The sequence below is a fragment of the Chlorocebus sabaeus genome, chromosome 5 (genome assembly GCF_047675955.1).
Source record: "Chlorocebus sabaeus isolate Y175 chromosome 5, mChlSab1.0.hap1, whole genome shotgun sequence".
In the NCBI taxonomy this organism is placed as follows: domain Eukaryota; kingdom Metazoa; phylum Chordata; class Mammalia; order Primates; family Cercopithecidae; genus Chlorocebus; species Chlorocebus sabaeus.
Window position 1 is genome coordinate 27,482,490 of NC_132908.1, and position 23,946 is coordinate 27,506,435.

At 54.9% G+C, this 23,946-nt stretch overlaps 3 protein-coding genes and 1 long non-coding RNA gene across 6 annotated transcripts in view; 2 read left to right on the plus strand and 2 right to left on the minus strand.

The window, feature by feature from the left end:
* ITGAL (integrin subunit alpha L) overlaps positions 1-10,527 on the plus strand; it is a 51,767-nt gene extending 41,240 nt beyond the window's left edge. The window contains exons 25-31 of the mRNA XM_037989640.2: positions 1,442-1,517; positions 4,325-4,438; positions 5,004-5,060; positions 5,152-5,250; positions 5,996-6,091; positions 7,229-7,339; positions 8,828-10,527. Coding sequence (XP_037845568.2) covers positions 1,442-1,517; positions 4,325-4,438; positions 5,004-5,060; positions 5,152-5,250; positions 5,996-6,091; positions 7,229-7,339; positions 8,828-9,001 — 727 coding nt within the window. The 3' untranslated portion in view covers positions 9,002-10,527. The remainder of the gene's footprint in view (positions 1-1,441; positions 1,518-4,324; positions 4,439-5,003; positions 5,061-5,151; positions 5,251-5,995; positions 6,092-7,228; positions 7,340-8,827) is intronic.
* Positions 10,528-11,372: 845 nt separating this feature from the next.
* On the minus strand, positions 11,373-13,981 carry ZNF768 (zinc finger protein 768). Its single transcript, XM_007990077.3, has 2 exons — positions 13,731-13,981; positions 11,373-13,446 (listed from the first exon to the last, which is right to left on the minus strand). The coding sequence occupies exons 1-2, from the start codon at positions 13,816-13,818 to the stop codon at positions 11,891-11,893; spliced, it is 1,644 nt and encodes a 547-aa protein (XP_007988268.2). The 5' UTR covers positions 13,819-13,981; the 3' UTR covers positions 11,373-11,890.
* A 2,765-nt stretch (positions 13,982-16,746) lies between these two features.
* On the minus strand, positions 16,747-22,194 carry LOC103230939 (zinc finger protein 747). Of its 3 annotated transcripts, none has more exons than XM_007990084.3 (3): positions 21,751-22,194; positions 21,497-21,610; positions 16,747-20,456 (listed from the first exon to the last, which is right to left on the minus strand). In XM_007990084.3, exons 1-3 carry the CDS (start codon positions 21,944-21,946, stop codon positions 19,804-19,806), a joined length of 963 nt encoding a protein of 320 aa, XP_007988275.3. In that variant the 5' UTR covers positions 21,947-22,194; the 3' UTR covers positions 16,747-19,803. The 3 variants fall into 3 exon arrangements, with proteins under 3 accessions (XP_007988275.3, XP_007988284.3, XP_072871409.1); XM_007990093.3 differs by having other exon boundaries at positions 16,747-20,453; positions 21,751-22,191; XM_073015308.1 differs by lacking the exons at positions 21,497-21,610; positions 21,751-22,194 and adding an exon at positions 20,580-21,283.
* Positions 21,605-23,506, plus strand: LOC119621161 (uncharacterized). The gene is made up of 2 exons (XR_005237681.2): positions 21,605-21,729; positions 22,478-23,506. It is a non-coding gene; the product is annotated as an uncharacterized lncRNA (long non-coding RNA).
* Positions 23,507-23,946: the final 440 nt, after the last annotated feature.

Here is a 23,946-nt window from a genome sequence, read left to right on the forward strand (position 1 = left end):
GAGCCCAGGTCTCCAGTGCTTTTTAAATTTTTCTTATTTTTTTATATTTATTTATTTATTTATTTATTTATTTATTTATTTTTTATTTATTTTTTTGAGACAGAGTCTCGCTCTGTCGCCCAGGCTGGAGTGCAATGCTGCGATCTTGGCTCACTGCAAGCTCCGCCTCCCGGGTTCACGCCATTCTCCTGCCTCAGCCTCCCGAGTAGCTGGGACTACAGGTGCCACCTCGCCTGGCTAGTTTTTTGTATTTTTAGTAGAGACAGTGTTTCACCGTGTTAGTCAGGATGGTCTCGATCTCCTGACCTCGTGATCCACCTGTCTCGGCCTCCCAAAGTGCTGGGATTACAGGTGTGAGCCACCGCACCTGGCCAAATTTTTTCATTTTTTAAGAGATAGAGTCTCGCTCTGTTGCCCAGGATGGAGTGCAGTCACACAATCTCGGCTCACTGCAACCTCCACCTCCCGGGTTCAAGCAATTCTCCTGCCTCAGCCTCCCAAGTAGCTGGGACTATAGGTGCCCACCACCACGCCCGGCTAGTTTTTGTATTTTTAGTAGAGATGGGGTTTCACCGTGTTGGCCAGGCTGGTCTCGATCTCCTGATCTCAGGTGACCTGCCTGCCTCAGCCTCCCAAAGTGCTGGGATTACAGGTGTGAGCCACCGCACCTGGCCTGCAGTACTTTTGAACATCAATGCCACACAGTATGATACTGACATGAAATTAGAGCCAGGAAAGATGAGTGTGGGTTGGGGGACAAATGGAAGGGTTTGTGGAGAAAGTGCAGCTTGGATTGGGGTCTGGAGGATGAGGCCATTAGGGGAAGAGCTAAAAAGGAACCTAGGTGTCCTCATCAGAAACCATGGCCCAGACAAAGGCAAGGAGGGAGGAAGCAGTGGGGCAGACATGGGGGACGGGGAGTGGGCAGGATTACCCGAGGGCAGGTGTGTGCAGGGGAGCAGTGGGGAGACAGCCTGGACGTGGGAGGCTTTGGACCTGACCCTCCCTCGCAGTAGGGGGCAGTTTGCAGATGCTAAGCAGGTGAGTTTCAGGACTAGAGAGTGATGTTGGGAAGGTCACCCAGCAGTGTGTATTGGAAGGATGGGTGTGAGAGGCATCAGCAGTGGATATGATTATTCAGGAGATGAGCAGGGCCCAGAGGACAGTGGAGACACCAATGAGGTGGCGCACAGTGGGAAGGACATAGCCTCCACTGGACACACCTCCCTGGGCTCCAGTCCTGTCTCTCTACTGTGGGGCTTTGGACAAGAGGCTGGCCCTGTCCAGGAGCCTTAGTTTCTGGGAAAGAGCAGGTTGTGGTAGGGATTGAATGCGATGGTATCTATGCAGTTCCTAGCGCAGTGGCTGGGTGCTCAGAAGCTTCCTGGAGCCCAGGTTGCTGTCACTTTGTTCTTCCATCACTGCCCTTCTCTCTCCACAGCCAGGAAAACTCCACACTCTATGTCAGTTTCACCCCCAAAGGCCCCAAGATCCACCAAGTCAAGCACATCTACCAGGTATGAACCCCAATGTGGAAGGTCCTTATAGGTCACACATTCATTCCTTATCCTGGGGACTGAGGATGCAGGCACCAAGTAGACACAGTCCTCATCCTAGCCGTCCACCTGTTCAATAATCCTTTCTCTAGAGCGTCACAGCCTCCACTTATAGGCTTCCAGCAGCAGCATATGCTAACTCCTTTCTGCCACTGGATACGTTATTTCAAGAATCACAGGGCTTGAGAGCAAGGAGGATGCTGAGAGAGAACCTACTTTTTCATACTCACATTGAATGAGCTGCTATTCTTTGCTCTGTTACCCAGGCTTGAGTGCAGTGGTGGGATCTCGGCTCACTGCAAACTCTGCCTCCCAAGTTCAAGCAATTCTCGTCTCAGTCTCCCAAGTAGTTGAGGTTACAGGCATCCACCACCATGCCCAGCTAATTTTTGTATTTTCTATAAAGACGGAGTTTCGCCATGTGGGCCAGGCTGGTCTGGAACTCCTAACTTCAAGTGATCCACCCACCTCGGCCTCCCAAAGTACTGGGACTACAGGCATGAGCCACCGCGCCCGGCCTATTCTAAGTTAGGTATTTAGCTAGGTGCTGGCACCCTGCCCAGTCTCTAAACCCAGGTTCTGTGCCTGGTGCTTTATTTTTATTTTTACCTTTTTACCTTTTTTTTTTTTTTTTTTCAGACAGAGTCTTGCTCTGTCACCCAGGCTGGAGTGCAGTGGCGTAATCTCAGCTCACTGCAACCTCTGCCTCCTGGATTCAAGCGATTCTCCTGCCTCAGTCTCCTGAGTAGCTGGGATTACAGGTGCACACCACCACACCCGGCTAACGTTTGTATTTTTGGTAGAGACAGGGTTTCACCGTGTTGGCCAGGCTGGTCTCAAACTCCTGACCTCAAGTAATCCACCCACCTCGGCCTCCCAAAGTGCTGGAATTACAGGCATGAGCCACTGTGCCCGGCCTGGTCTCAACACATTCTAAACCAAATTTGCTGTCTTCCCCTAAGCCAGCATCTCCTCTGGGTTGCGTGGAATCTTTGGAAAGCACCCTGTCTTCCTCAAGGAAAACTTACGTGTCTGGGTGAATTTCTCCTCCCTTCTGCCTTGTCCCACTGCCTCCCAGAGTCTGGTTGTCTGTGTCCTTTTTCTGCTACTGCCCAAACCCAGTTCCTCACCTTCTTGCAACTGGACTATTGAGAGAGGCTCCCAACGTGGGCCATGACCCGCCTCTCCCAGCCTCTTTCCAGCTCATGCCTGCAGGGGATGGACCTCCCTGGAGCCACTCTCTTCCTCTGCCATCTTCCGTGACTTCCCACTGCCTCCTTGATGCTGCTCCAACTCCTCACTCTCAAGCCTTCCAGGCCCCCATAGTCTGATCTTGGGCTTCCTTTCCAGCCTCAGCTCCTGTTCTCCTTCCCAGGCACCCTCCTTCCAGCCACATCACTCCCATCTGGAGTCATCCTGGCTCCCTGCATGTCTCTTCCTGGATGCCGTCTCCCACCTTCCTCTGTTAAAATCCTGTCCATCTGGTCGGGCGTGGTGGTTCACACCTGTAACCCCAGCACTTTGGGAGGCCCAGGTGCGTGGATCACCTGAGGTCAGGCGTTCAAGACCAGCCTGGCCAACATGGTGAAACCCTGTCTCTACTAAAAATACAAAAATTAGCTAGGTGTGGAGGTGTGTGCCTGTAGTCCCAGCTACTGGGGAGGCTGAGGCAGGAGAATCGCTTGAACCTGGGAGGTGGAGGTTGCAGTGAGCTGTGATCACATCACCACACTCCAGCCTGGGTGACAGAGTGAGACTCTGTCAAAAATAAAAATAAAAATAAAAATCCTGTCCATCTTTCACAGTCAAATTCAAATCCTGCCCCTGACATTTGGCCTTTTTAATTTAACTGGTATTTCAAGTGTCCACAAATGTTTGTTGAATGAATAAATGATAGAATTCTTCTAATTTGACACACATTTTCTTGCTTCCTAAGACATTGTTAGTGCCACTTCTGTGTCACTTTCTTATACATATCTGGGTCTCCCAGCCTTAACACAGGTAGCTCTTTTTTTAACAAAAGGTGCTCAAAAAAATTTTTTTTTTTTTTTTTTTTTTGGTCGCCCAGGTTGGAGTGCAGTAGTGTGATTTCGGCTCACTGCAACCTCTGCCTCCTGGGTTTAAGCAATTCTCCTGCCTCAGCCTCTGAAGTACCCAGCACTATATGATTGCGCCACCATGTCTGGCTAATTTTTGTAGTTTTAGTAGAGACAGTGTTTTTCACCATCTTGATCAGGCTGGTCTCAAACTCCTGACCTCAAGTGATCCGCCCACCTTGGCCTCTCAAAGTGCTGAGATTACAGGTGTGAGTCACCACACTAGGCACTGTGTCAAGCAGTAGGGGATTGGAAGTGGCGTAAGAATGGCTCCTGTCCTCAGGGAGCTCATGGTCTAGTGGAGATGCAGACATCCAAGCAGATCCTTCGCTGTCCTGCTGGGGACGCAGAGCACTCTGTGGGAGCCCAGTAAGGGGAGCTGCCCTGTCCTTGGGGAGTCAGCGAATCCTTCAGAGATAATATTAGAGCAGACTGTTGCAGGGTGTGTGAAAGCGTACTGGGTGGAGAAAGCTGGAAGAGCATGGAAGCCACACTGCAAGGCCCTGAGGATGGAAGCTGGCCACGCCCAGTCACTGGACACTACCTAACCAACAAGGGCCCTGGGGACTCAGCTGATGAGGACTGGAAGAGGCGTGCAAGGGCACACAGGGTCTGGGTAGCAGCTGGGGTGGCTGGCATTTAGGGCTCTGCATCCCTTGTCCTCTGTGCCAGGTGAGGATCCAGCCTTCCATCCATGACCACAACATCCCCACCCTGGAAGCCGTGGTTGGGGTGCCACAGCCTCCCAGCGAGGGGCCCATCACACAACAGTGGAGCGTGCAGATGGTGAGTGCTGCCTGGAGAGGGAGGGGCTGCCCTCCCCAGGTCTTGGGGGTGAGTGCATTTGAGGGTACAAAGGGCAGGGCTTGGCCGGGTGTGGTGGCTCTGCCTCCCAAATCCCAGCACTTTGGGAGGCCAAAGTGGGAGAATCAATTGAGGCCAGGATTTTGAGACCAGCCTGGGCAACACAGCAAGACCCCAGTCTCTACAAACAAATTTTAAAATTAGCCAGGCATGCATGGTGGCCCGTGCCTGTGGTCCCAGCTACTCAGGAGGCAGAGGCCGGAGGATCACTTGAGCCCAGGAGTTTGAGGTTGCAGTGAACCATGATCGCACCACTGCACTCCAGCCTCGGCGACAGAACAAGACCCTGTCTCTAACAAAGAAAAAGAGAAATTCAAGGGGGCAAGGCTGGGTGTGTGGGGAGTGAGGATGGATTAATTCAGATCCTGCTGGACTCAGAGATGTCTGAACTCACCCAGGACTAGGGCCAGGGTAGGGGAAAGCTGGGATGCCGGAGTCTTACCTGGGTTGTGGAGGCTCTAACTGAAGACCTGCCGCTCATTCCTAGGAGCCTCCTGTGCCCTGCCACTATGAGGATCTGGAGTGGCTGCCGGATACGGCTGAGGTATGGGTGTGTGAGCTGAGAGACGGTGGGGCTGGGTGGCACACGGTTCAGAACGAGGCCGCCCTGACCCCTCTTTCCTCATCCTTGTCAGCCTTGTCTCCCCGGAGCCCTGTTCCGCTGCCCTGTTGTCTTCAGGCAGGAGATCCTCGTCCAAGTGATCGGGACCCTGGAGCTGGTGGGAGAGATTGAGGTAGTTCCCGCTCCTAACAGATGTGGAACCGCTGTGGGGGCCCCAATGCCTGGGGCCGTTGGGGGTGGGCTCCCACCAGACAGTCTGCCTCCATTTTTCTTTTCCATCTTGATGAAATATCCCCTGTTTACACAGTTACAGGTGAAAGAGAACCATGATTTCTGTGAAATGTGCAATGCTGTTTCCATGGGCCTATGGATAGTTCCTATGTGTTCTTTATAGAAAAGCTTTCCTTACAACAATGGGGAGTGACATATTAGGGTGCCACAGTAGAGGCTGAGGCAGGGCTCATGCCTGTAATCCTAGCACTTCGGGAGGCTGAGGTGAGCGGATCACTTGATCACTCGTCGGGAGTTCGAGACCAGCCTGGCCAACATGGTGAAACCCGGTCTAAAAATATAAAACTAAAAATACTAAAATATAAAACTTTAGCCAGGTGTGGTGGCACATGCCTGTAATCCCAGCTACTCAAGAGGCTGAGGCATGAGAATCCCTTAAACCCGGGAGGCAGAGGTTGCAGTGAGCCAAGATGACACCACTGCACTCCAGCCTGGGTGACAGAGCAAGATTCCATCTCAAAAAAAAATTGAAAGGAAAGAATGCCACACTAGAAAGTTGAGTAGAGATGGGTGCACCCCACTGGAACCCCTTCTCTGCCCTTCCCCACTGTGTTGTGATGGGGGCAGAAGCCAGTGGGTTCTGTTCTCCTTCTCCTGGGTTCTGACGCCTTTTCCCACTCCCGCAGGCCTCCTCCATGTTCAGCCTCTGCAGCTCCCTCTCCATCTCCTTCAACAGCAGCAGGCATTTCCACCTCTATGGCAGCAACGCCTCCCTGGCCCAGGTACCTCTACCTCCTCAGAAGCCCCAGGAACAGGCAACAGAGGGAGTCCAGGAGCCCCAGGGTAGACCGAGATGTAGGACAGCTCCTGGGCTCTGTGCCAGTCAGAGCTTCCCCACTGCCAGAGCCATCAGCCTGGGAGAAGCTGCTTCTTCCCTTGGTGGGCTCACAACCCCAAAGTCACCTGAGATGTAGTAGACTTATGTGTCAAGTAAAGATCAATCAAGGCCGGGTGTGGTAGCTCACACCTGTTATCCTAGCACTTTGGGAGGTCAGGTAGGCAGATCATGTGAAGTCAGGAGTTCAAGACCAGCCTGGCCAACATGGTGAAACCCCATCTCTACAAAAATACAAAAATTAGCCGGGCATGATGGTGGGTGCCTGTAACCCCAGCCATTCGGGACGCTGAGGTGAGAGAATCACTTGAACCTGGGAGGCAGAGGCTGCAGTGAGCTGAGATCCTGCCATTGCACTCCAGCCTGGGCAACAGAGTGAGACTTCATCTCAAAAGGATCTGTCAGAGGCAGGCATGGTGGTTCATGCCTGTACTCAGCGCTCTGGGAGGCTGAAATGGAAGGATCGTTTGAGCACAGGAGTTCAAGGCTGCAGTGAGCTATGATTATGCTACTGCGCTCCAGCCTGGGCAACACAGTGAGACCCTACCTCAAAAAGAAAAAATCAATCTGATGGCAACTTAGCAAAAGAGCTACCAAGCCAAGAGTCAGACAGTGAAGAAAGGGTGCTCTAAGCAGCGGCAGCAGCAAGTTCAGGGGCCTCTGTGGTAAGCGTGGGCAGGGCAGGTTTGAAGAGCAGAAAGTTCAGTGTGGCTGGCAGGCAGAGGGGAGGAGGGAAGATGCATCTAACAGGTAAGCAGAAGCCGGATTCTGGACAGCTTTGAATGCTGAGCTGCGTGTGATTCCAGGGAAGCCATTGAAGGCCTAGGGCTGCCTAAGGTGTGTATTGGCCAAGTCATGGCAGCGACTGCAATAGGTGACGCGTTGAAGGGAGAGGGTCTGCAGCAGGAGACTCCAGATGGGTGATGCAGTCCGGATAGGAGGAGATGGAGAATGCCACCAGGTTCACAGGGACTTTCGGGGGTGGAAAAGGCATTTTCCGACACTCTCCTCCCCCTACCCCCAGGTTGTCATGAAGATTGACGTTGTGTATGAGAAGCAGATGCTCTACCTCTATGTGCTGAGCGGCATCGGGGGGCTTCTGCTGCTGCTGCTAATTTTCATAGTGCTGTACAAGGTGGGTGCCTCTGGGGGCCATGGGCATTGCTGAGACAGCCAGGCTGGGGAAGGGTATCTGGTGGGAGCCAGGGAGGAGAATACCAAGCCAGAGGGCATTAGAGCCAGGGAGCCTCAGCTTACTCCCTTCTTCGACAGAGAAGGCTACTGAGGTCCAAAGAACAGGTGGAGTGGCTCATACCTGTAATCCCAGCACTCGAGGCCGAGGCAGGTGGATCACATGAGCCCAGGAGTTCAAGACCAGCCTAGGCAACATGGCAAGCATCCGCCTCTACAAAAAAATTTTAAAATTAGGGGGACGTGATGCCACCCACCTATAGTCCCAGCTACTCGGGAGGTTGAGGTGGGAGGATCCCTTGAGCTCAGGAGGTCAAGGCTGCAGTGAGCCATGATGATGCTACTGCGCTCCAGCCTGGGTGACAGAGCGAGACCTTGTCTCACACACACACAAAGAGCAAGAGAGACTTTTCCACTGTCATTCAGCCCATCCCTGGCAGAGCCAAGACAAGGCACCCTGGGAGAGGAAAAGGAAGTACCTCAAATATGGAGGTCCTTCTGGCTGCTGGGCACTGTCCCAGGAGGCACATGCCACAAACATGCTCCCTGCCATTGTGGCGCTCGCAGTCTAAGAGGGGACACAGGCAGGAGCAAGCAGAATGAGGGTTGTAAAGGGTCTGTGTGGTCTGGGGCCTAGAACCCAGGAGACTCACTTAGGCTGTGAAGGCCTGGCAGGCCTCCCAGGAAAGGTGGCATTTGAGGTGGGATTTGAAGGCTAAGTAGAAGTTACAGATGAAGGCCAGGTACGGTGGCTGACACCTGTAATCCCAGCACTTTGGGAGGCAGAGGCAGGTGGATCACCTGAGGTCGCAAGTTCGAGACCAGCCTGACCAATACGGAGAAACCCTGTCTCTACCAAAAATAGAAAATTAGCCGGGCATGGTGGCTCATGCCTGTAATCCCAGCAGCTTAGGAGGCTGAGGCAGGAGAATTGCTTGAACCTGGGAGGCGGAGCTTACGGTGAGCCAAGATGGTGCCATTGTACTCCAGCCTGGGCAATAAGAACAAAACTTCATCTCAAAAGTAAAATAAAATAAAGTGTTCTCGCTCAGCTCGGGGACTCATGCCTGTAATCCCAGAACTTTAGGAGGTCAAGGAGGGCAGATCACTTGAGGACAGGAGTTCGAGACCAGCCTGGCCAACATGGTGAAACCCTGTCTCTACTAAAAATACAAAAATTAGCCGGGCGTGGTGGCAGATGCTTGTAATCCCAGCTACTCAGGAGGCTGAGGCAGGAGAATTGCTTAAGGCTGGGAGGCAGAGGTTACAGTGAGCCGAGATCACACCACTGCACTCTAGCCTAGGCAACAGAGTGAGACTCCATCTCAAAAAAAAAAAAAAAAGAGAGAGAGAAAGAAAAAAGTGTTCTCACATTTTCTTGGGTCCAGTGCTCAGTAAATTTTTTGCTCATTCAAATTTTGTCTTTGTACAGGTTGGTTTCTTCAAACGGAACCTGAAGGAGAAGATGGAGGCTGGCGGAGGTGTCCCAAATGGAATCCCTGCAGAAGACTCTGGGCAGCCGGCATCTGGGGAAGAGGCTGGGGATCCGGGCTGCCTGAAACCCCTCCACGAGGAGGACTCTGAGAGTGGCGGTGGCAAGGACTGAGTCCAGGCCTGTGATGTGCAGAGGGTCCAGAACTGAACTCAGGACGCCCAGGGCCACTCTGCCTCCGCCTGCATTCCACTGTGTGCCCTCGGGCGAGTCACTGCCCCTCCCTGGCCTTCAGTTTCCCTATCTTGAACACGGAGCTCATGCCTGCCTGTCTCCTTTGCAGGCTCATAGGGAGGACCTGCTGAGGGACCAGCCAGGAGGGCTGCAAAAGTGAGGGTTTGTCATTACCAGACAGTCCACCAGCCTTTCTTGGTTTCCTTCCTTGGAAGAGAATGTCTGATCTAAATGTGGAGAAACTGTAGTCCCAGGACCTAGGGATGTTCTGGCCCTCACACCTTCCCTGGGATGTCCACAGATGCCTCCCGCCCCACCCCCACCCCCCCACAGAACCTGTCCCTGCCCACTCCCCTGCACTGGAGTCCAGTCTCTCCTGCTGGCAGAGAGCAAATGTGACCTGTGTCACTACATGACTGCGGCACATGCCTTGCTCTTGGCCAAAGACCAAATTCCTTGGCATGCCTTTCAGCACCCTGCAAAATGAGACCTTTGTGGCCTTCCCCAACTTATTTTAGAGCCATGCTGCCTCCCTGTCGAAGCTCCAGTGACACCAGCCTTTCTCCCAGGCCAGGCTCCTTCCTGTCTTCCTGCATTCACCGGACGGCTCCCTCTGTCTGAACCTTCCACCTGGCCACCCCTCCTTCCTTGGCTGGCAGATCCTAGCTCACATGTCAGACTCGGTTGGGTCCCCACGTCTTTCACACTTCCTCCAGCCTGCACTACTCCTTCAAAGCATACATCATGTTTCTTCATCCAGCAGCCTGGATGTTTTTCCCTGTTTAATGACTGACATACTTAGCAGCTATCTTTCAGTGAACTCTGAGGGTAAAGGTCATACTTGTCTTGTTCACCTTGGGATGCCTCGTGATATGTCAGGGCGTGGGACATCTAGTAGGTGCTTGACACAATTTCATTGAATTAATGACAAAGCCTGTGGGAAGATACAGAAAAAGACGGGATGGACTGGGTGCAGTGGTTCATGCCTGTAATCCCAGCACTTCGGGAGGCCAAGGAGGGTGGATCACCTGAGGTCAGGTAAAGACCAGCCTGGCAAAATCCCGTTTCTACTAAAAATACAAAAGCCAGGCGTGGTGGCACACGCCTATAGTTCCAGCTACTCAAGAGGCTGAGGTAGGAGAATCGCTTGAACCCGGGAGGTGAAGGTTGTGGTGAGCCAAGATTGTGCCATTATACTCCAGCCTGGGCAGCACCGAGCGAGACTCTGTCTGGAGGAAAAAATAAAAAGAGGGCATGGGCCTGTGACATCCCCATCCTTGGAGGCCGTCTTCCCAGGCTCTGTCCCTGCCCTGGCTCCACACCCTCTCCCAGGACCCATCATACCTGTGCAATGGCTCCCACAGAAAGACTGAGCTCAAAGTGGGAACCACGTCTGCTCACTTGGAGCCCCAGTGCCAAGCACTGTGCCTGCGTGTATTTATCCAATAAATGTGAAATTCTGTCCAGTTTTGCGGTGTTTTTGTGCTGGTGCAATATTGCAGCCCTACTCAATTAAGTGAACATTTCTGGCTGTGTTCTATGGCTCACAACTGTATTCCCAGCACTTTGGGAACCCAAGGCGGGAGGATCCTTCGAGGCCAGGAGTTTGAGACCAACCTGGGCAACATAGCAAAACCTTGTCTCTATAAAAAATTAAAATATAAAAACTTATTTGAGCCTGGTTGCACGTACCTGTAGTCCCAGCTACTCAGGAGGCTGAGACAGAAGGATCACATGAGGACAGGAGGTCAAGGCTGCAGTGAGCAATGGTCACATCACTGCAGTCCAGCCTGGGCCACAGAGCAAGATACTGCCTCCAAAAAAAAAAAAAAAAAAAAAAAAAAGCCAGGCGCAGTGGCTCACATCTGTAATCCCAGCACTCTGGGAGGCTGAGGTGAGCGGATCACATGAGGTCAGGAGTTCAAGACCAGCCTGGCCGACATGGTGAAAACCCCATCTCTACTAAAAATACAAAAAAATTTAGCCAGGTGTAGTGGTGGGCACCTGTAATACCAGCTACTCGGGAGGCTGAGGCAGGAGAATCACTTGAACCCAGAAGGTGAAGACTGCGGTGAGTCGAGACCACACCATCGCACTCCAGCCTGGGTGACAGAGTAAGACTCCATCTCAAAAAAAAAAAAAAAGAAAAAAATAGCACTTCCAACCAGGCGCAGTGGCCCGCCGCAACACAGCGAGACCTGTTTTCTAACAGCAGCAGCAGCAACGCACTACCCAGATAAGGCCCCTGGCTACTACTGGTGTCTCCCACTTCCCAGGGCGCTGTCCACGCACGTTTTAAGGACAAGTCTCGTTTACCACATAAAGGTTTTTATTGAACTCAAACTCAGGGGCTCCAAAGCCTGAGGAAAAAGAGGGAGGCTGGGGTTTGCACGCAGAGGCCCAGGCCCCATCCCGAGGCCCCACTCCCCACCCCACCTACCCTTTTAATTGCTCCTGACTCAACGAGGGTTTCAGCAGCTACCAATCTAAGCTAACCCACTCTAATTAGGTAATCCCCCGCCCTCCCCCCTCCCTGCTCTAGCACGTTGCCAAGCCAGGCACCCACCTAGGAGCCACCACTGCGAGGCCAGCCCTCCGCTGACCTCTCTCCATTTCTCCCAGGGCCTCCCGCTGCCGGCCTGGCCTCCCTCCAACCCACTTCCCACAAGTCTCCAGGGCATGTCACTTCCTCCACCCTGGCCCTCTTCTTCCAGCATCCTCAGCTCCTCCATCCTGCTGCGGCTTCTCCACTATCCTCCCTAAAGGTTCTTCTAGTTCCCTGGCCCCTTATCTTCTGCCCAAACCTCCCACCCCTGCTGGGGCCCCGGGTCAGCGCCGGCCCGCCGCATGGGTCCGCTGGTGGCGGATGAGGTCGGAGCTCTGGGAGAAGGCCTTTCCGCAGTCATCGCACTTGTAGGGCCGCTCTCCGCTGTGCACCCGGTGATGCTGCAGCAGCGTGGAGGAGCGGCAGAAGCCCTTGCCGCACACAGCGCACCTGTAGGGCCGCTCGCCCGTGTGGGAGCGCTGGTGCTGGATGAGCGTGGAGGAGCGATTGAAGGTCTTGCCGCAGTCGGGGCAGCTATAGGTGCGGCCTGGCAGGTGGGTGCGGGCGTGGATGGCCAGCACCGAGCTTTGGCCAAAGCGCTTGCCGCACTCAGGGCACTTGAAGGGCTTCTCCCGGGCGTGGCTGCGGGCATGGGGAATAAGGGCCGACCGCTGGGAGAAGCTCTTGCCGCAGATGCCACAGCTGAAGGGCCTCTGACCGGTGTGCACCCTCTGATGGCTGCGCAGGGACGAGTTCTGGCTATAGCACTTGCCGCACTCGGTGCAGCTGTAGGGCCTCTCGTGGCTGTGGGTGCGCTGGTGTCGCAGGAGGTAGGAGCTGTCGCCGAAGGCCTTGCCACAATGTGGGCACTTGTAGGGCTTCTGGCCAGAGTGAGTGCGCTGGTGGCGAAGCAGGTAAGAGCTGTCAGCGAAGGCCTTGCCGCAACGGGGACATTTGTAGGGTCGCTCGCCAGTGTGGGTGCGCTGGTGTTTGATGAGGTCAGAGCTCTGGGAAAAGGCCTTGCTGCAGACCTCACATTTGTAGGGCTTCTCACCGGTGTGAATGCGCTGGTGCTGGATCAGGGTGGAACCCCGCCCGAAGCTCTTCCCGCAGATGCCGCAGATGTTAGGCCGAGGGCCCTGCCCACCCCTGGCCCGGCCACCCCGCCGGCTTGGACCTCGAAGGGCTCCTGTGAGACCCAGGGGATTCTGAAGCATCTCAAACTGTGGTGTAGACAGCAGGGCCCCTGTGGGCATCTCAAAAGGTGGTCCTATGGGCAGGTCCCCTGTGGGCTGCTCCCCAAACCCCTGAGTGAAGGAGTCCAGGGGGTGAACTCCTACAGAGATATTCAAGGGACTCTTTTCCTCGGGGTTCAGAAGCATCTCTGCACCCTCCTGGAATTTGGAACTTTGAGCTTCAAATTCTGGGCTTTGGGTTTTGAGCTCAGGGTTCTGGGATTCATATCTAGAGCTCTCAGATTCATAGCCGGGGCTCCGGGGTTCGTAGCCGGGGCTCCGGGGTTCATACCCAGGGCTCCGGGGTTCATAGCCAGGGCTTTGGGGTTCATACCTAGGGCTCTGGGATTCAAACTCAAGGCTCTGAGAATCTGATTCAGGGCTTCTGGGGGCAAACTCAGGGCTTGGGGGCACAAGCCCAGGGCTTCGCGACTCAAATCCCGGGCTTTCAGGCTCAAATCTGGGGCTTTGGGGTTCAAACTCGGGGCTTTGTGTCTCAAACCCAGGGCTCTGGGGTTCAAGCCCAAATGGTATCTCTTCGACTTCATAGTCCCCAGTGCCTTCTTGCTGAGAAATTTCCTCTTCCTCATTCTCACTCATGTTGCCTGCAGGATCAGAGAATTACAGAAAATCCAGATCGTGTGAGACCTGGAAGGTCATTTGGTCTATTAGCAACCATACACCTCCCACCTCACAAGCAGGGTTGCTGGCCCCTAGACAAGTGCTGAAATTCCCACGCCCCCCTCAGCTGACCCAGGACACCCCAGTCCCCGCCTGCCCCTCCTCCGAGTCCCAGGTGTCCCAGCCCCGGGCCCTCGCTCCCTCCCTGGAGCCACAGTCCCTTCTCCTGCGCGCAGGTCCACTCCTCGGACGGGCGCTCCCTCCTCACCTCTGAGGGACCCTTCGGGGCTTCTCATTTCGTCAGAACTCTGCACATCCTGGGGCTCGAGGCCCCATGGCGACGCCTCCCGCTCCATCCCCGCGGGCTCCCCGTGCAGCGGCGGCGGCGATGGCGGCCGATCCTGCGACCCGGCCTGGGTTGCCCTGAGCCCCGGGGCCCCGCCGCCCGCCCGCCCGCTCAGCGCCGCCCAAGGGACGCGGCGGCCCAGCCCGAGCCCCCGAGGCCGGACGTCTTGACCCCGCGCCTCTCCAGCGCGCCGGGCCCCTCCCCTGCCCGCGGCCCCGCCCCCTCCCAAGGTCTCGGCCTCCCCGTGGCCCTCACCGGCCCCCGAGCGTCGCGGCCTCGGGGATGAGGGGCTTCGCGACTACCCCGGCGGCCCCCGGCCCCGCTCCCGCCCGAGCCCCCACCGTCTGGCCCCCGGCCCCGGGCTGGGCTGCGCTGTCCAACGGCCGCCCGGCCCCCTCCCCCGCACAGGAAGTGTCCGTCCGCGGCCAGGTCCCCCCGCCGGCTCGCGCCGCGGCCTCTCTAGGAGCCGCTGGAGGTGGAAACTCGTTGGCATTAACCCTGGGCTGGAGGGGCCCGGCCTCGGGGTGGGCAAGGACCTGACACCCCGGAGCCCACCGGGCTACCGGGGCCGTATGTGTGCCTATGTTCTAGGTCTCCGTCCCTCCAAAGGCCCGTCTGTCCATCTCCCTGGCCCCGCGTTGTCGGTGCGTGTGGCCAAGGGCGAGGCGACAAGCGAGACCAAGGTCAGCGAGAAGGAGCGACGCTTCCCGGCGCCAGCGGGGGCGGTGTCTCTCTCCCTCCCCTCCCGGGCCTCCGGGTCAGCTCCGGCAGCGCCTCGGGAACCGGGACGGACTACCCTTGGCCTCGCCGAGGTCCTTGAGCCTGGGACCCCCTCCTGGAACTCCGCTCCCCCGCACCTGCGCGCCCGCTCCCGTTCCTCCGATCCCCACCCCGCTCGGCTCTCCTGATCCCCCTCCTCCCTCCTAGAGGGCTAGGATAGTTGCCAAGGAGACAGCCCCGCCCCGGCTCCCAGAGGCACCGCTTCTCCGCGCCTGGAAGCCTGGCGGTTGGCCGATGGGGCTAGTGCTCTAGCCGCCCCGCCTCCTCCAACCCCGCGGACGGCTGGGCGTTAATGGTCGCCAGGGAACGCCAGGCGCCTTCCTGATTGGCCGGGGGCGCTCTGGTCGGGTCCGCCTCCCCTGTCGGCCAGAAGCCCCTGCAGGAGGTAGTGGGAGGGAGGTGTCAGGCGTTTCCCATCCAGCCGGGCCTGTGCCTTCAAAACTTTTCCCGCCCCTACTTAACCTCTATTATGTTTTATGAAAGGCAGAAGATCTGAGAACAGACACCCTTCCTCCTCGTCGGCCTCACACCCCTTGCCTCTCCTCTCCACCTTCCCCAGCGCCTGAGTTTAACTCAATCCCTGGCAGCCTTTGTCCCTGGTTGCTGGATTTCCTCACAGGGAGGCAGGATTCCTTCCAGGTGAGGGTGATACAGAGGAGAATTGGACTAAGAGAACCATCTGGCCTTCGAGGCATCATCTAACAATTCTCCAGTCTTGTCTGACTCGAATGGAGGCTTGCAGAGGAAGGGAACCTGAGAAACACTGCCTCGGGTGCAGCTTTGAATTGAGGAAGTGAGCCTGGACAGACAACTTAATATCATCCAATTATTGTCTTTTTTTCTACGCTTCGTGCTGAAACAAGTTTGGCAGCGTTCTTGACAGTTAATGAGCCTGATGCCCCTGTGTGATGCAGGAGCCATGGATCGTGTTTTCTTGTCGCCTACCCAGACAAATGAAGGAAAGAGAATGTTTGTGAGGAAGGATGGCCTCTTCTTCATGAAAAGGGATGAGAACAAGAACTTGGAGAATGCCAAGTGGCAAAAAGTGGAGAGAAACTATCTAAAGGCTTACAGGCGGGGCGCGGTGGCTCATGTCTGTAATCCCAGCACTTTGGGAGGCCCAGGCAGGTGGATCACGAGGTCAGGAGTTCGAGACCAGCCTGACCAAATTGGTGAAACCCTGTCTCTACTAAAAAATACAAAAATTAGCCAGGCGCGATGGCGGGCACCTGTAATCCCAGCTACTTAGGAGGCTGAGGCAGGAGAATCCCTTGAAACGGGGAGGCAGAGGTTGCAGTGAGCCGAGATCTCGCTACTGCACTCTTGTCTGAGTGACAGAGCAGGACTCTATCTCTAATAATAATAGTAATAATAAAGGCTTACAAATAAAATCACAAGAGCTCATCCCACAAATGAAGCGGGGAAAACTTTCTGCCCTCCAGAGGAACAACTTCCAGCTCCACAGCTCTCTCCCATCCCAATGTCTGTTTGTCCTGAAACCTTTGCTAAGAATGGCTTACATGGTCCAGCACTAGAGTCCACAGTCAGGGAAGCCTACAAGAGGACCAGTTTTGGGAAGAGCTGGACATGGGGTACTCTCTGGTCATCCCCAAAGCACTCAGGTAGGAAACAAGTCTCCTTCACAAGATATTTTTCTCTGACCTCCAACTTGTTGATCCACGAAAATTCACACAGGAGAGCAGCCACACCCTAAAAATGGGTGGCGAGACCTCCAACCACAGCTCTGACACTGTCCACTGCCTGCACTCTTATGAGCCACAAGTCCCAGGTGTAGCAGAAGCTGGGCCAAGACTTCACGCTGCCCAGGCACCCGCATTTCCACGTGCAAATTCAGCCTCACTGGCACCTGGAGTAAGAGTGGCTCAGTTCCAGCCAGCCTCCTCCAGGACCAGGGAGCCATCTATTCATAGGGACTTCACAAGGAAGCCAGCCTCCACCTGACACACAGCCACAGCAGTGAGAGGCTCCAAGCCCAGTGACCCAACACCAGCTAATCCAAGGCAGGAGAAACTTGGGAGTCCACTGGCGTTGTCCTACCTCTGCATCCATGAGGATGAACCCTGCGCATGTCCTGAGTCGGGTGGTCACTTTGTTCACAGCATTATCTCCTGGCATGCACAGCACTAGGGCAGAGCCATTCAGTGTGCAGCCAAGGTTTATGGTCCAGCCAACGTGGCCAGTGCTGCAGGATAGAGAGATCCCTCACAGACGTTCTCAGTGAGAAGAGCTTCCGTGTGCATTGCTCCCTCCCCTCATGCAAAGGACAAGCTCTCTTAAAGGCCTTCGATCTGATGCTACAGGAGATGCCCCAGTGTACTGAACATGATCCTAGGTACCCAGGAAGACAGCAGCCACGGTATAGGGCCCTTTGGAAAGAATAAAGAAATGGAAGTCTTTGTGTATGCCTGACATTGGGGACAGGCCCCGGGACCAACCACTACTCTTGCAAAACTAAGAGCAGTGTGAAAATAATGTTTTGTTTGCAGCAGTGGTTCTCTCAAACTTTCACAGGCATCAAATTCTATCCCTGGAGATTCTCATTCAATAGATGAGGAACTGGGCCCAAGGAGTAGCTACCTTTTTTTTTTTTTTTTGAGATGGAGTCTCACTGTTGCCCAGGCTGGAGTGCAGTGGCGCTATCTCTGCTCAGTGCAACCTCCACCTCTGAGTTCAAGCGGTTCTCCTGCCTCAGCCTCCTGAGTAGCTAGGACTATAAGCATGTGCCACCATGCCTGGCAATTTTTTTTTTTTTTTTTAATGTATCTTTAGTGGAGACGGGGTTTCACCATGTTAGCCTGGATAGTCTCGGTCTCCTGACCTCGTGACCCGCTTGCCTCAGCCTCCCAAAGGCTGGGATTACAGGTGTGAGCCACTACTCCGGCCGAGAGTAGCTACGTTTTCAAAAGATACTCAGCCCGGCCCTACCTCTAGGTGGAAATATCTACACCACAAACTAAGGAGCTGAGAATGGGGTGGGGCTAAGGCTTAAGGGTTTCATGACGCTAAAAAAGGTGATGAGATGCTGGAAAGTTGGGCCATGAGGGCAGGAAGCAGAGGAGTTGGAGTCTGGCTTCTGGGCCCTAAATAAGCTTTACAAACTTCAAAGCACTCAGAGACTTCTAGGTAATAATCATGGCACCTTTAATTGGCGTACTCAGGGCCAAGATCTGACTGTCAGTCTGGGCTGAGAACTGGTGTTGCAAGCTGGGCTTTCCCCAGGCTGTGTTGAGGGTTAGGGGAGGGGACTGGGATGTACACTGGGAATTAAAACCTGGTACAAAGGTATCTCCTACTGCCAAGGTGCCTCTTCTCACCCCATGTGTCCCTGTGATAAGGTGACACACGAGTCAACCCACCCCAGAAAAGCTGAGGGAGAGAGACCTTGGTGGGGTCGGATTGGAGATGAGGTTGGAATAAAGTCAGTTCATTACTTCACTTGACACAGTGTCTTGTCTCCAAAACTTCTACCTCCTTCCAGGTTGACAAATCTGGTCTCTTCCTCCCTGGGTAGGCCAGACACAGGGCTGAGCTGGGTGACAGGCGGGGGCGCACAGGCCAGCAGAGGTCACAGGCCCTTGCTCTCCTTGGGCAGGTGCTGCTCATGGCTGGACTCTGCCCACAAAGGAATTAGTGGTAGATGGATAATGGAGTCGTGAAGTGCTGGGGGGATTCTGTGTAGAGCTTGGGGATACAGATGGGTACAGTTGCCACTGGCTACAAATCTAACACCAGGTGTTCCTGGCCTAGTCCTCTCTGCCCATGATGGCACATACTTAAAGACAGCAAAGATGGCGCGTACCTAAAGACAGGAAAGATGCAAGGATTGTTTTGACACAGACATGGGTTCAAGAAATACTTCCCTTTCTTCTTTGCTGTACTTTAAACACCAAAAACACTAGAAGCAAGCAATGATGAATGGCAACGCGTGCTTGGTCAGGAGCTGATGGGATGAGTGGCCACGGTAAGTTGGGAGTTCTGGCTCCAGCCCAGCTCCCAACAACTGCGACTTTCTGAGAGCCTAGGTGGACTTCCAAAATCTTTGGATTTTTCTAGAGATGCCAGAAACCTGGATTTTGGTGCAAAATAACCTTTTAAATCTTCACCACTAATTGTTATCACTTAAAAACACTGCCTGGGCCCAAATCAATACAGCAACTGCAGGCCAGATCCAGTACAGGGCCACTGGTTTTTTAAGTTGTGCAGCAAAAAGACAATGAAGGTCAGTGCGGTGGCTCCCCTGTAATCCCAGCACTTTGGGAGGCCAAGGTGGGCAAATTGCTTGAACCCAGGAGTTTGAGACCAGCCTGATCAACATAGTGGGAACCCCATCTCTGCAAAAAAACTAAAACTTAGCCAGGCATAGTGTAGCCCACCTGTAGTCTCAGCCATCTGAGAGCCTGGGGCAGGAGGATTCCTTGAGCCCAGCAGGTCTAGGCTGCAGTGAGCCCAGTTCACACCACTGCATTCCAGCTTGGGTGATGAGCAAGATGCTGTCTTAAAAATATGTAAATAAATAAACAGACAATGGGTATTGTGTTGTGGGAGGGTCAAAGAAAATAAAAAAGAAAAGGCCAGGTGAGGTGGCTTAAGCCTGTAATCCTAGCACTTTGGGAGGCAGAGGTGGGTGGATCACCTGAGGGCAGGAGTTCAAGACCAGCCTAGCCAACATGGTGAAACCCCATCTCTACTAAAAATATAAAAATTAGCCAGGCATAGTGTGCCTGTAATTCCAGCTACTCAGGTGGCTGAGGCAGGAGAATCGATTGAACCCAGGAGGCGGACATTGCAGTGAGCGAAGATTGCACCATTGCACTTCCAGCCTGGGCAACAAGAGCAAAACTCCATCTCAAAAAATTAAAAAAGTAAAAAGAAAAAACAGAGAAAACAAGGTTCTCCTCTACCTCAATCCTCTTAGCACCTTTGGGAGGAGAAACAGCTTTTGCTTCCGGGTATGCAGGTCTGGGGGGTTCTCACCTCAGCCCTGCCTCAGCAAAGGTGGCCTTGGAGAGCCCAGGGCAGCGGGGAGCAAGGTGCTGGCAGAAGAGGCTGCTGAGGGCCCACGTTCAGAATGTCCACACCCCAGGCCAGCTCTTGCCGTGGATTCTGGGACCTCCCTGCAGGCCGCTGCAGAGGTTCGGGCCCCTGAGCCCATCTCGGGCCTCCCGCACTGTCTAGATAGTCACTTTTGAGGCCTTCATCCACATTCCTGGAATATCTCTGGGTACAGCTGGAAGCCCACGGGTGGGTCCAGGTCCCCGCGGCCAGGGGTCAGTGTCACAGACAGACCCCCAGGGCGCCGGCCCCTGCGCCCCTCGCCCCCTGGCCGATGGACCCACTGGTGCTTGGCCATGCCAGTCTTCAGGCCGAAACAGCGGCCACACTGTGGGCAGCGGTAGGGCTTCTCGCCGGTGTGGACGCGCAGGTGCGAAGTCAGAGCCGTGCGGCGCATGAAGGCCCTGCCACACTCGGAACAGCGGTGGGGCCGCTCCCCGCGATGGATGGCCCGGTGTTTGCTCAGGGAGGAAGCATGGCCAAAGCCCTTGCCGCAGTCTGCACAGTAGAAGGGCTTCTCACCCCTGTGGCTGTAGATGTGCTCCACTAGCGTGGAGCGCCAGGCGAAGCTCTTCCCGCACACGTAGCAGCCGTGACGCTGGTCCGCTCGGGGGACAGGGGGGTGGACAAAAAAGCGGGGGCGACTCCGGTGCCGCGCCTTGGACGGCTGCTCCAACCTGGTAAAGGGGGCTTGGGGAACCTTCAGCCCAGGAGACCCGGCGGTCACAGGGACAGGCTTCTCCAGGGCTCCCATCCCTTCCCTTTGTCTTTCCTCTTCCTCGTTTCTGGAATCTGCTGGGAGATAAAGACGAGAAAGTTCAGGCGCGGCTCATCCTGGTCCTTGAATCCCACAGCCCGCGTGGACAGGGACAGGCCTGCTGGACCCCCGGCTGCCCCTGGGAGATGGAGGAGTGACACCTGCTCTTCCGCTGCTGAGCCAGACAGAACCAGGAGGGAGAAACAGTCCATTCCGCCTTGGGGCTGGGGAAATGTCACCACAGGGAAGGGCAGAGATGACATGAACATCTGGGCCTGATCCAGAAGGAGGAGCGGACACCTGGCAATATTCTAGGCAGAAGGAACAGCACCAACAAAGGCAGAACCAGGCGGGCATGGCCAAGTTCAGTGGGGCTGGATACTCTGCAAAGGCTGAGGCAAGAACTGAAGGAAGGAAATGGGAGGGCGGGGTAGGAGGCGGGGCATAGGAACCATCCTGCAGGAAAACGACTGGGGCGGGTCATGATGTGGAGGTAGAGCCAACGGAACTTAGAGGCCGGGCGCGGTGGCTCATGACTGTGATCCCAGTGCTTTGGGAGGCCGAGATAGAGGATGGCTAGAGTTCGAGACCAGCCCGGGCAACACACCGGGACCTCCACCTCTTTAAAAAAAATTTTTTAATTAAAAAAACAAAACAAAACAAAATAGCCAGGCGTGGTGGCTAGTGCCTTTACAGTCTTAGGTACTCTGGAGGCCCAGGCGGGAGGATTGCTTGATCCGATTGCTTGAGCCCGAGGCTGCAGTGAGCTATGATGGCACCACTGCACCTCAGTCTGGGCAACAGAGACCCTATCTCTAAAGCAAAACAAAAAAGCCCCCAGAGTGTAGTGACCACGCAGAGGTGAGGACTCAGAGGCAGGTATGGCAGGGCCAGAGCCCCCATCACAGCCCCTTTCTAGGCTGCATCCGGGGCCAAGGCAGGGACTCACCCTGCTGGCCGTAGTTGAGAAGGCAGTTCAGAGAGGAAACTGCTAAGCAGGTTGCTGGGGGTGGCAGAGGAAACCGGGATGGGACAGGAACAGAGAAGTCCCCATGGGACTTAGCACCCGATACTCCACCTGGGTCCGTTTCTGTCGGACACTTCGTCACCTCCGGATCCCGGGCAGCTGGATCCCACAGTTCGGCCGCCTCCTCCACCCAGGAGATGAGCGCCGGCTTGCTGCCTCCGACTCCTGGGGGAGAAGAACGCAAACCCCACGCTGCGGGGAGGCCGCCTGCCCGGCCCCGGGACCCCCAACTCCACGCGCAGCTCCCAGAGGCGCGGTAGGGCGTGTAGGGGCGCAGGGCCCAGGTGAGCAGGTGGGGGTCTCACCGAGCGCGCCCAGGTGGCCGTAGGTCTCCCGCATCACGTCCCGGTACAGGGCCCTCTGCGCGGGTCGCAGGCAGCCCCACTCCTCCCGAGAGAAGTACACGGCCACGTCGGCGAAGCTCACGGTCCCGGGCTTTCTCCACTCGGGTACTGCCCCGTTTGGATCCCGAGAAGGGAGCGGGGCCAGAGGCGGCGCCATGGGGACTGTCAGCCCCAGCGACGAATCGGTCACCTCCCCTGGCCGGGCCTGGGCATACGGAACCTCCCGCGCCCGAGAACGCCTCCCCGACCCAGTCCCAAGGGAAGGAGGGAGGTCACTATAACCCCCGAGGGCCCACTAGAGGGGATGGAAACTAAGGGCCGATGGCTGCGAGTCCATAGTCAGAAATGGACTATTTCTTCAAAAAAAACTGCGGCTGCGCGACCTCTCCACCTTTGCCCCTGCGCAATTGTACCCAGGACGACGCCCCCCGCCCCCACCCCCAGGCAGCGTTCTCTCCGTGCCCTAATCCAAAATGGCCGTTGCGGCTACAGGCGCCGGCCTGGAAAACCAACCGAGTGTGCTCTGGCCCCACCCGGTGAGGCCGCACAGCTCAGAGCTCAGCCCGGGTTTGCAGAAATTAAGGAGCTTCCCACGGAAGGGAACCGTCGTGAACTCAGAAGTTAGTTTTCGTCCCTGGACCTTTTTAGAATCGGGCTCCAGCCCATCACCCTCTCATTTTGTCCTCAGGAACGGCGGCAGCAGTCTCTTCCCAATGTTGAGAGCAAAAAGTGTGAACCCAGAAATTCCGAGATCTCAATTACTTGCCAAGGTTGACGACACGCGCGTGACAGACTCAGGAAGTCCTCACGACATGTGCCCAAGGTGGTCGGGACACAGCTTAGTTTTATACATTTTATGGAGACATGAGACATCAATCAGTGTATGTAAGAAGTACATTGGTTCTGTCTGGAAAGGCGCGACAACTTGAAGCAAAGGCAGGAAGACCTGAAGCAGGGGGGGCTTCCAGGAAACTGAAGATGAGGCACAAACGGTTGCATTCTTTGGAGTTTCTGATTAGCCTTTCCAAAGGATGCAATCAGGTATGCATCTATGTCAGCCAGCAAAGGGGTGACTTCGAATAGAATGGGAGGAAGGTTGGCCCTAAGCAGTTCCCAGCTTGACTTTTACCTTTAGGGTAGTGATTTGGGGGGCCCCAAGATTTATTTTCCTTTCACAAAAGCCATGGAGTGGATACAGGAGACCCTCCTCTATTGTAGGCTTGTTGGAGCTTGAAATCCTTGGAGCTTCTAGATGGCGGAAGCAACCAGGAGAGTAGGGTAAGGTTGAGAAGGTCAGAGGGTCCTCTCTTCTAGGAGTTTCTCCCATGTGCTGTGCAGGACGCCTCCCGACCGCTGGTTTCCCTCTAGCTGCAGCCAGGCTCTCGGCTCCCCTCAGGTCCTGCCCCTAGGCGGATGGCCGAAGACTCCTCCGCTCAAAACCAGCTCATCCCTTTCTTACCCCAACCTGCTTCCCCTGGGATCTTTATGTCAGTAAATGTCCCCAGCTCTCCCACCAGACCTCCGTCTCACACTTCCTGATGGCGTACTCTGTGCTCCACCTGACTTCATACGTGTCCTGTGTACTGGAGTCAGAGTAATCTCCAAGGCGCCTTTTAGCTCTTAGTGGGCTCTTTAGTTGAATCTAGGCCTAGATTGAGAATCGTCTGTAATCCTATCTACTGGGAGGTCGAGGCATGAGCATCTCTTGAGTCCAAGAGAGTGAGATCCGCCTGCTCAACTTAGGAGACCCTGTCTCAAAAATAAATAAGAAAAAAGGAAAGAATACAAATTGTATCTGTTTTACATGTACTCAGGGATCTTCACAAGACAGAGCAGTCAGAAAAAATGGCTGAAGCCAAGTTTGGCTTTTATATTTCTTTTCTTTTTTTTTTTTTTTTTCAGAGACAAGTGAACATTTATTTTTATGGCTTTCTTCCTATGTGTATTTCAAGTCTTTTTCAAAACAAGGCCCCAGGACTCTCCAGATTCAGTTATGTCCTTGGGCTTGGTTGGCTGCTGCAGGAGCCTTAAGGAGCCTTTTACAAATGTTAGAGTTACTCATTTATCAACATTAAACCCTAGGATAGATGCAACAGAGCAAGACTCCTTCCTCCATGGAATGTGCTGATTTCAGATGACGTGGCACCCAATGTAGAA

What these genes read in the sequence shown, in the direction of transcription:
- ZNF768 (XM_007990077.3), bottom strand. Translation starts at nt 13,818, where the DNA reads ATGGAGCGGGAGGCGTCGCCATGGGGCCTCGAGCCCCAGGATGTGCAG. An exon ending in CCCCGAAGGGTCCCTCAGAG is followed by an intron (nt 13,447 to 13,730) that starts GTGAGGAGGGAG and finishes CTGATCCTGCAG; the next exon opens with GCAACATGAGTGAGAATGAG.
- LOC103230939 (XM_007990084.3), bottom strand. Translation starts at nt 21,946, where the DNA reads ATGGCGCCGCCTCTGGCCCCGCTCCCTTCTCGGGATCCAAACGGGGCA. An exon ending in CGGCCACCTGGGCGCGCTCG is followed by an intron (nt 21,611 to 21,750) that starts GTGAGACCCCCA and finishes CTTCTCCCCCAG; the next exon opens with GAGTCGGAGGCAGCAAGCCG. An exon ending in TCCGACAGAAACGGACCCAG is followed by an intron (nt 20,457 to 21,496) that starts GTGGAGTATCGG and finishes TTTATCTCCCAG; the next exon opens with CAGATTCCAGAAACGAGGAA.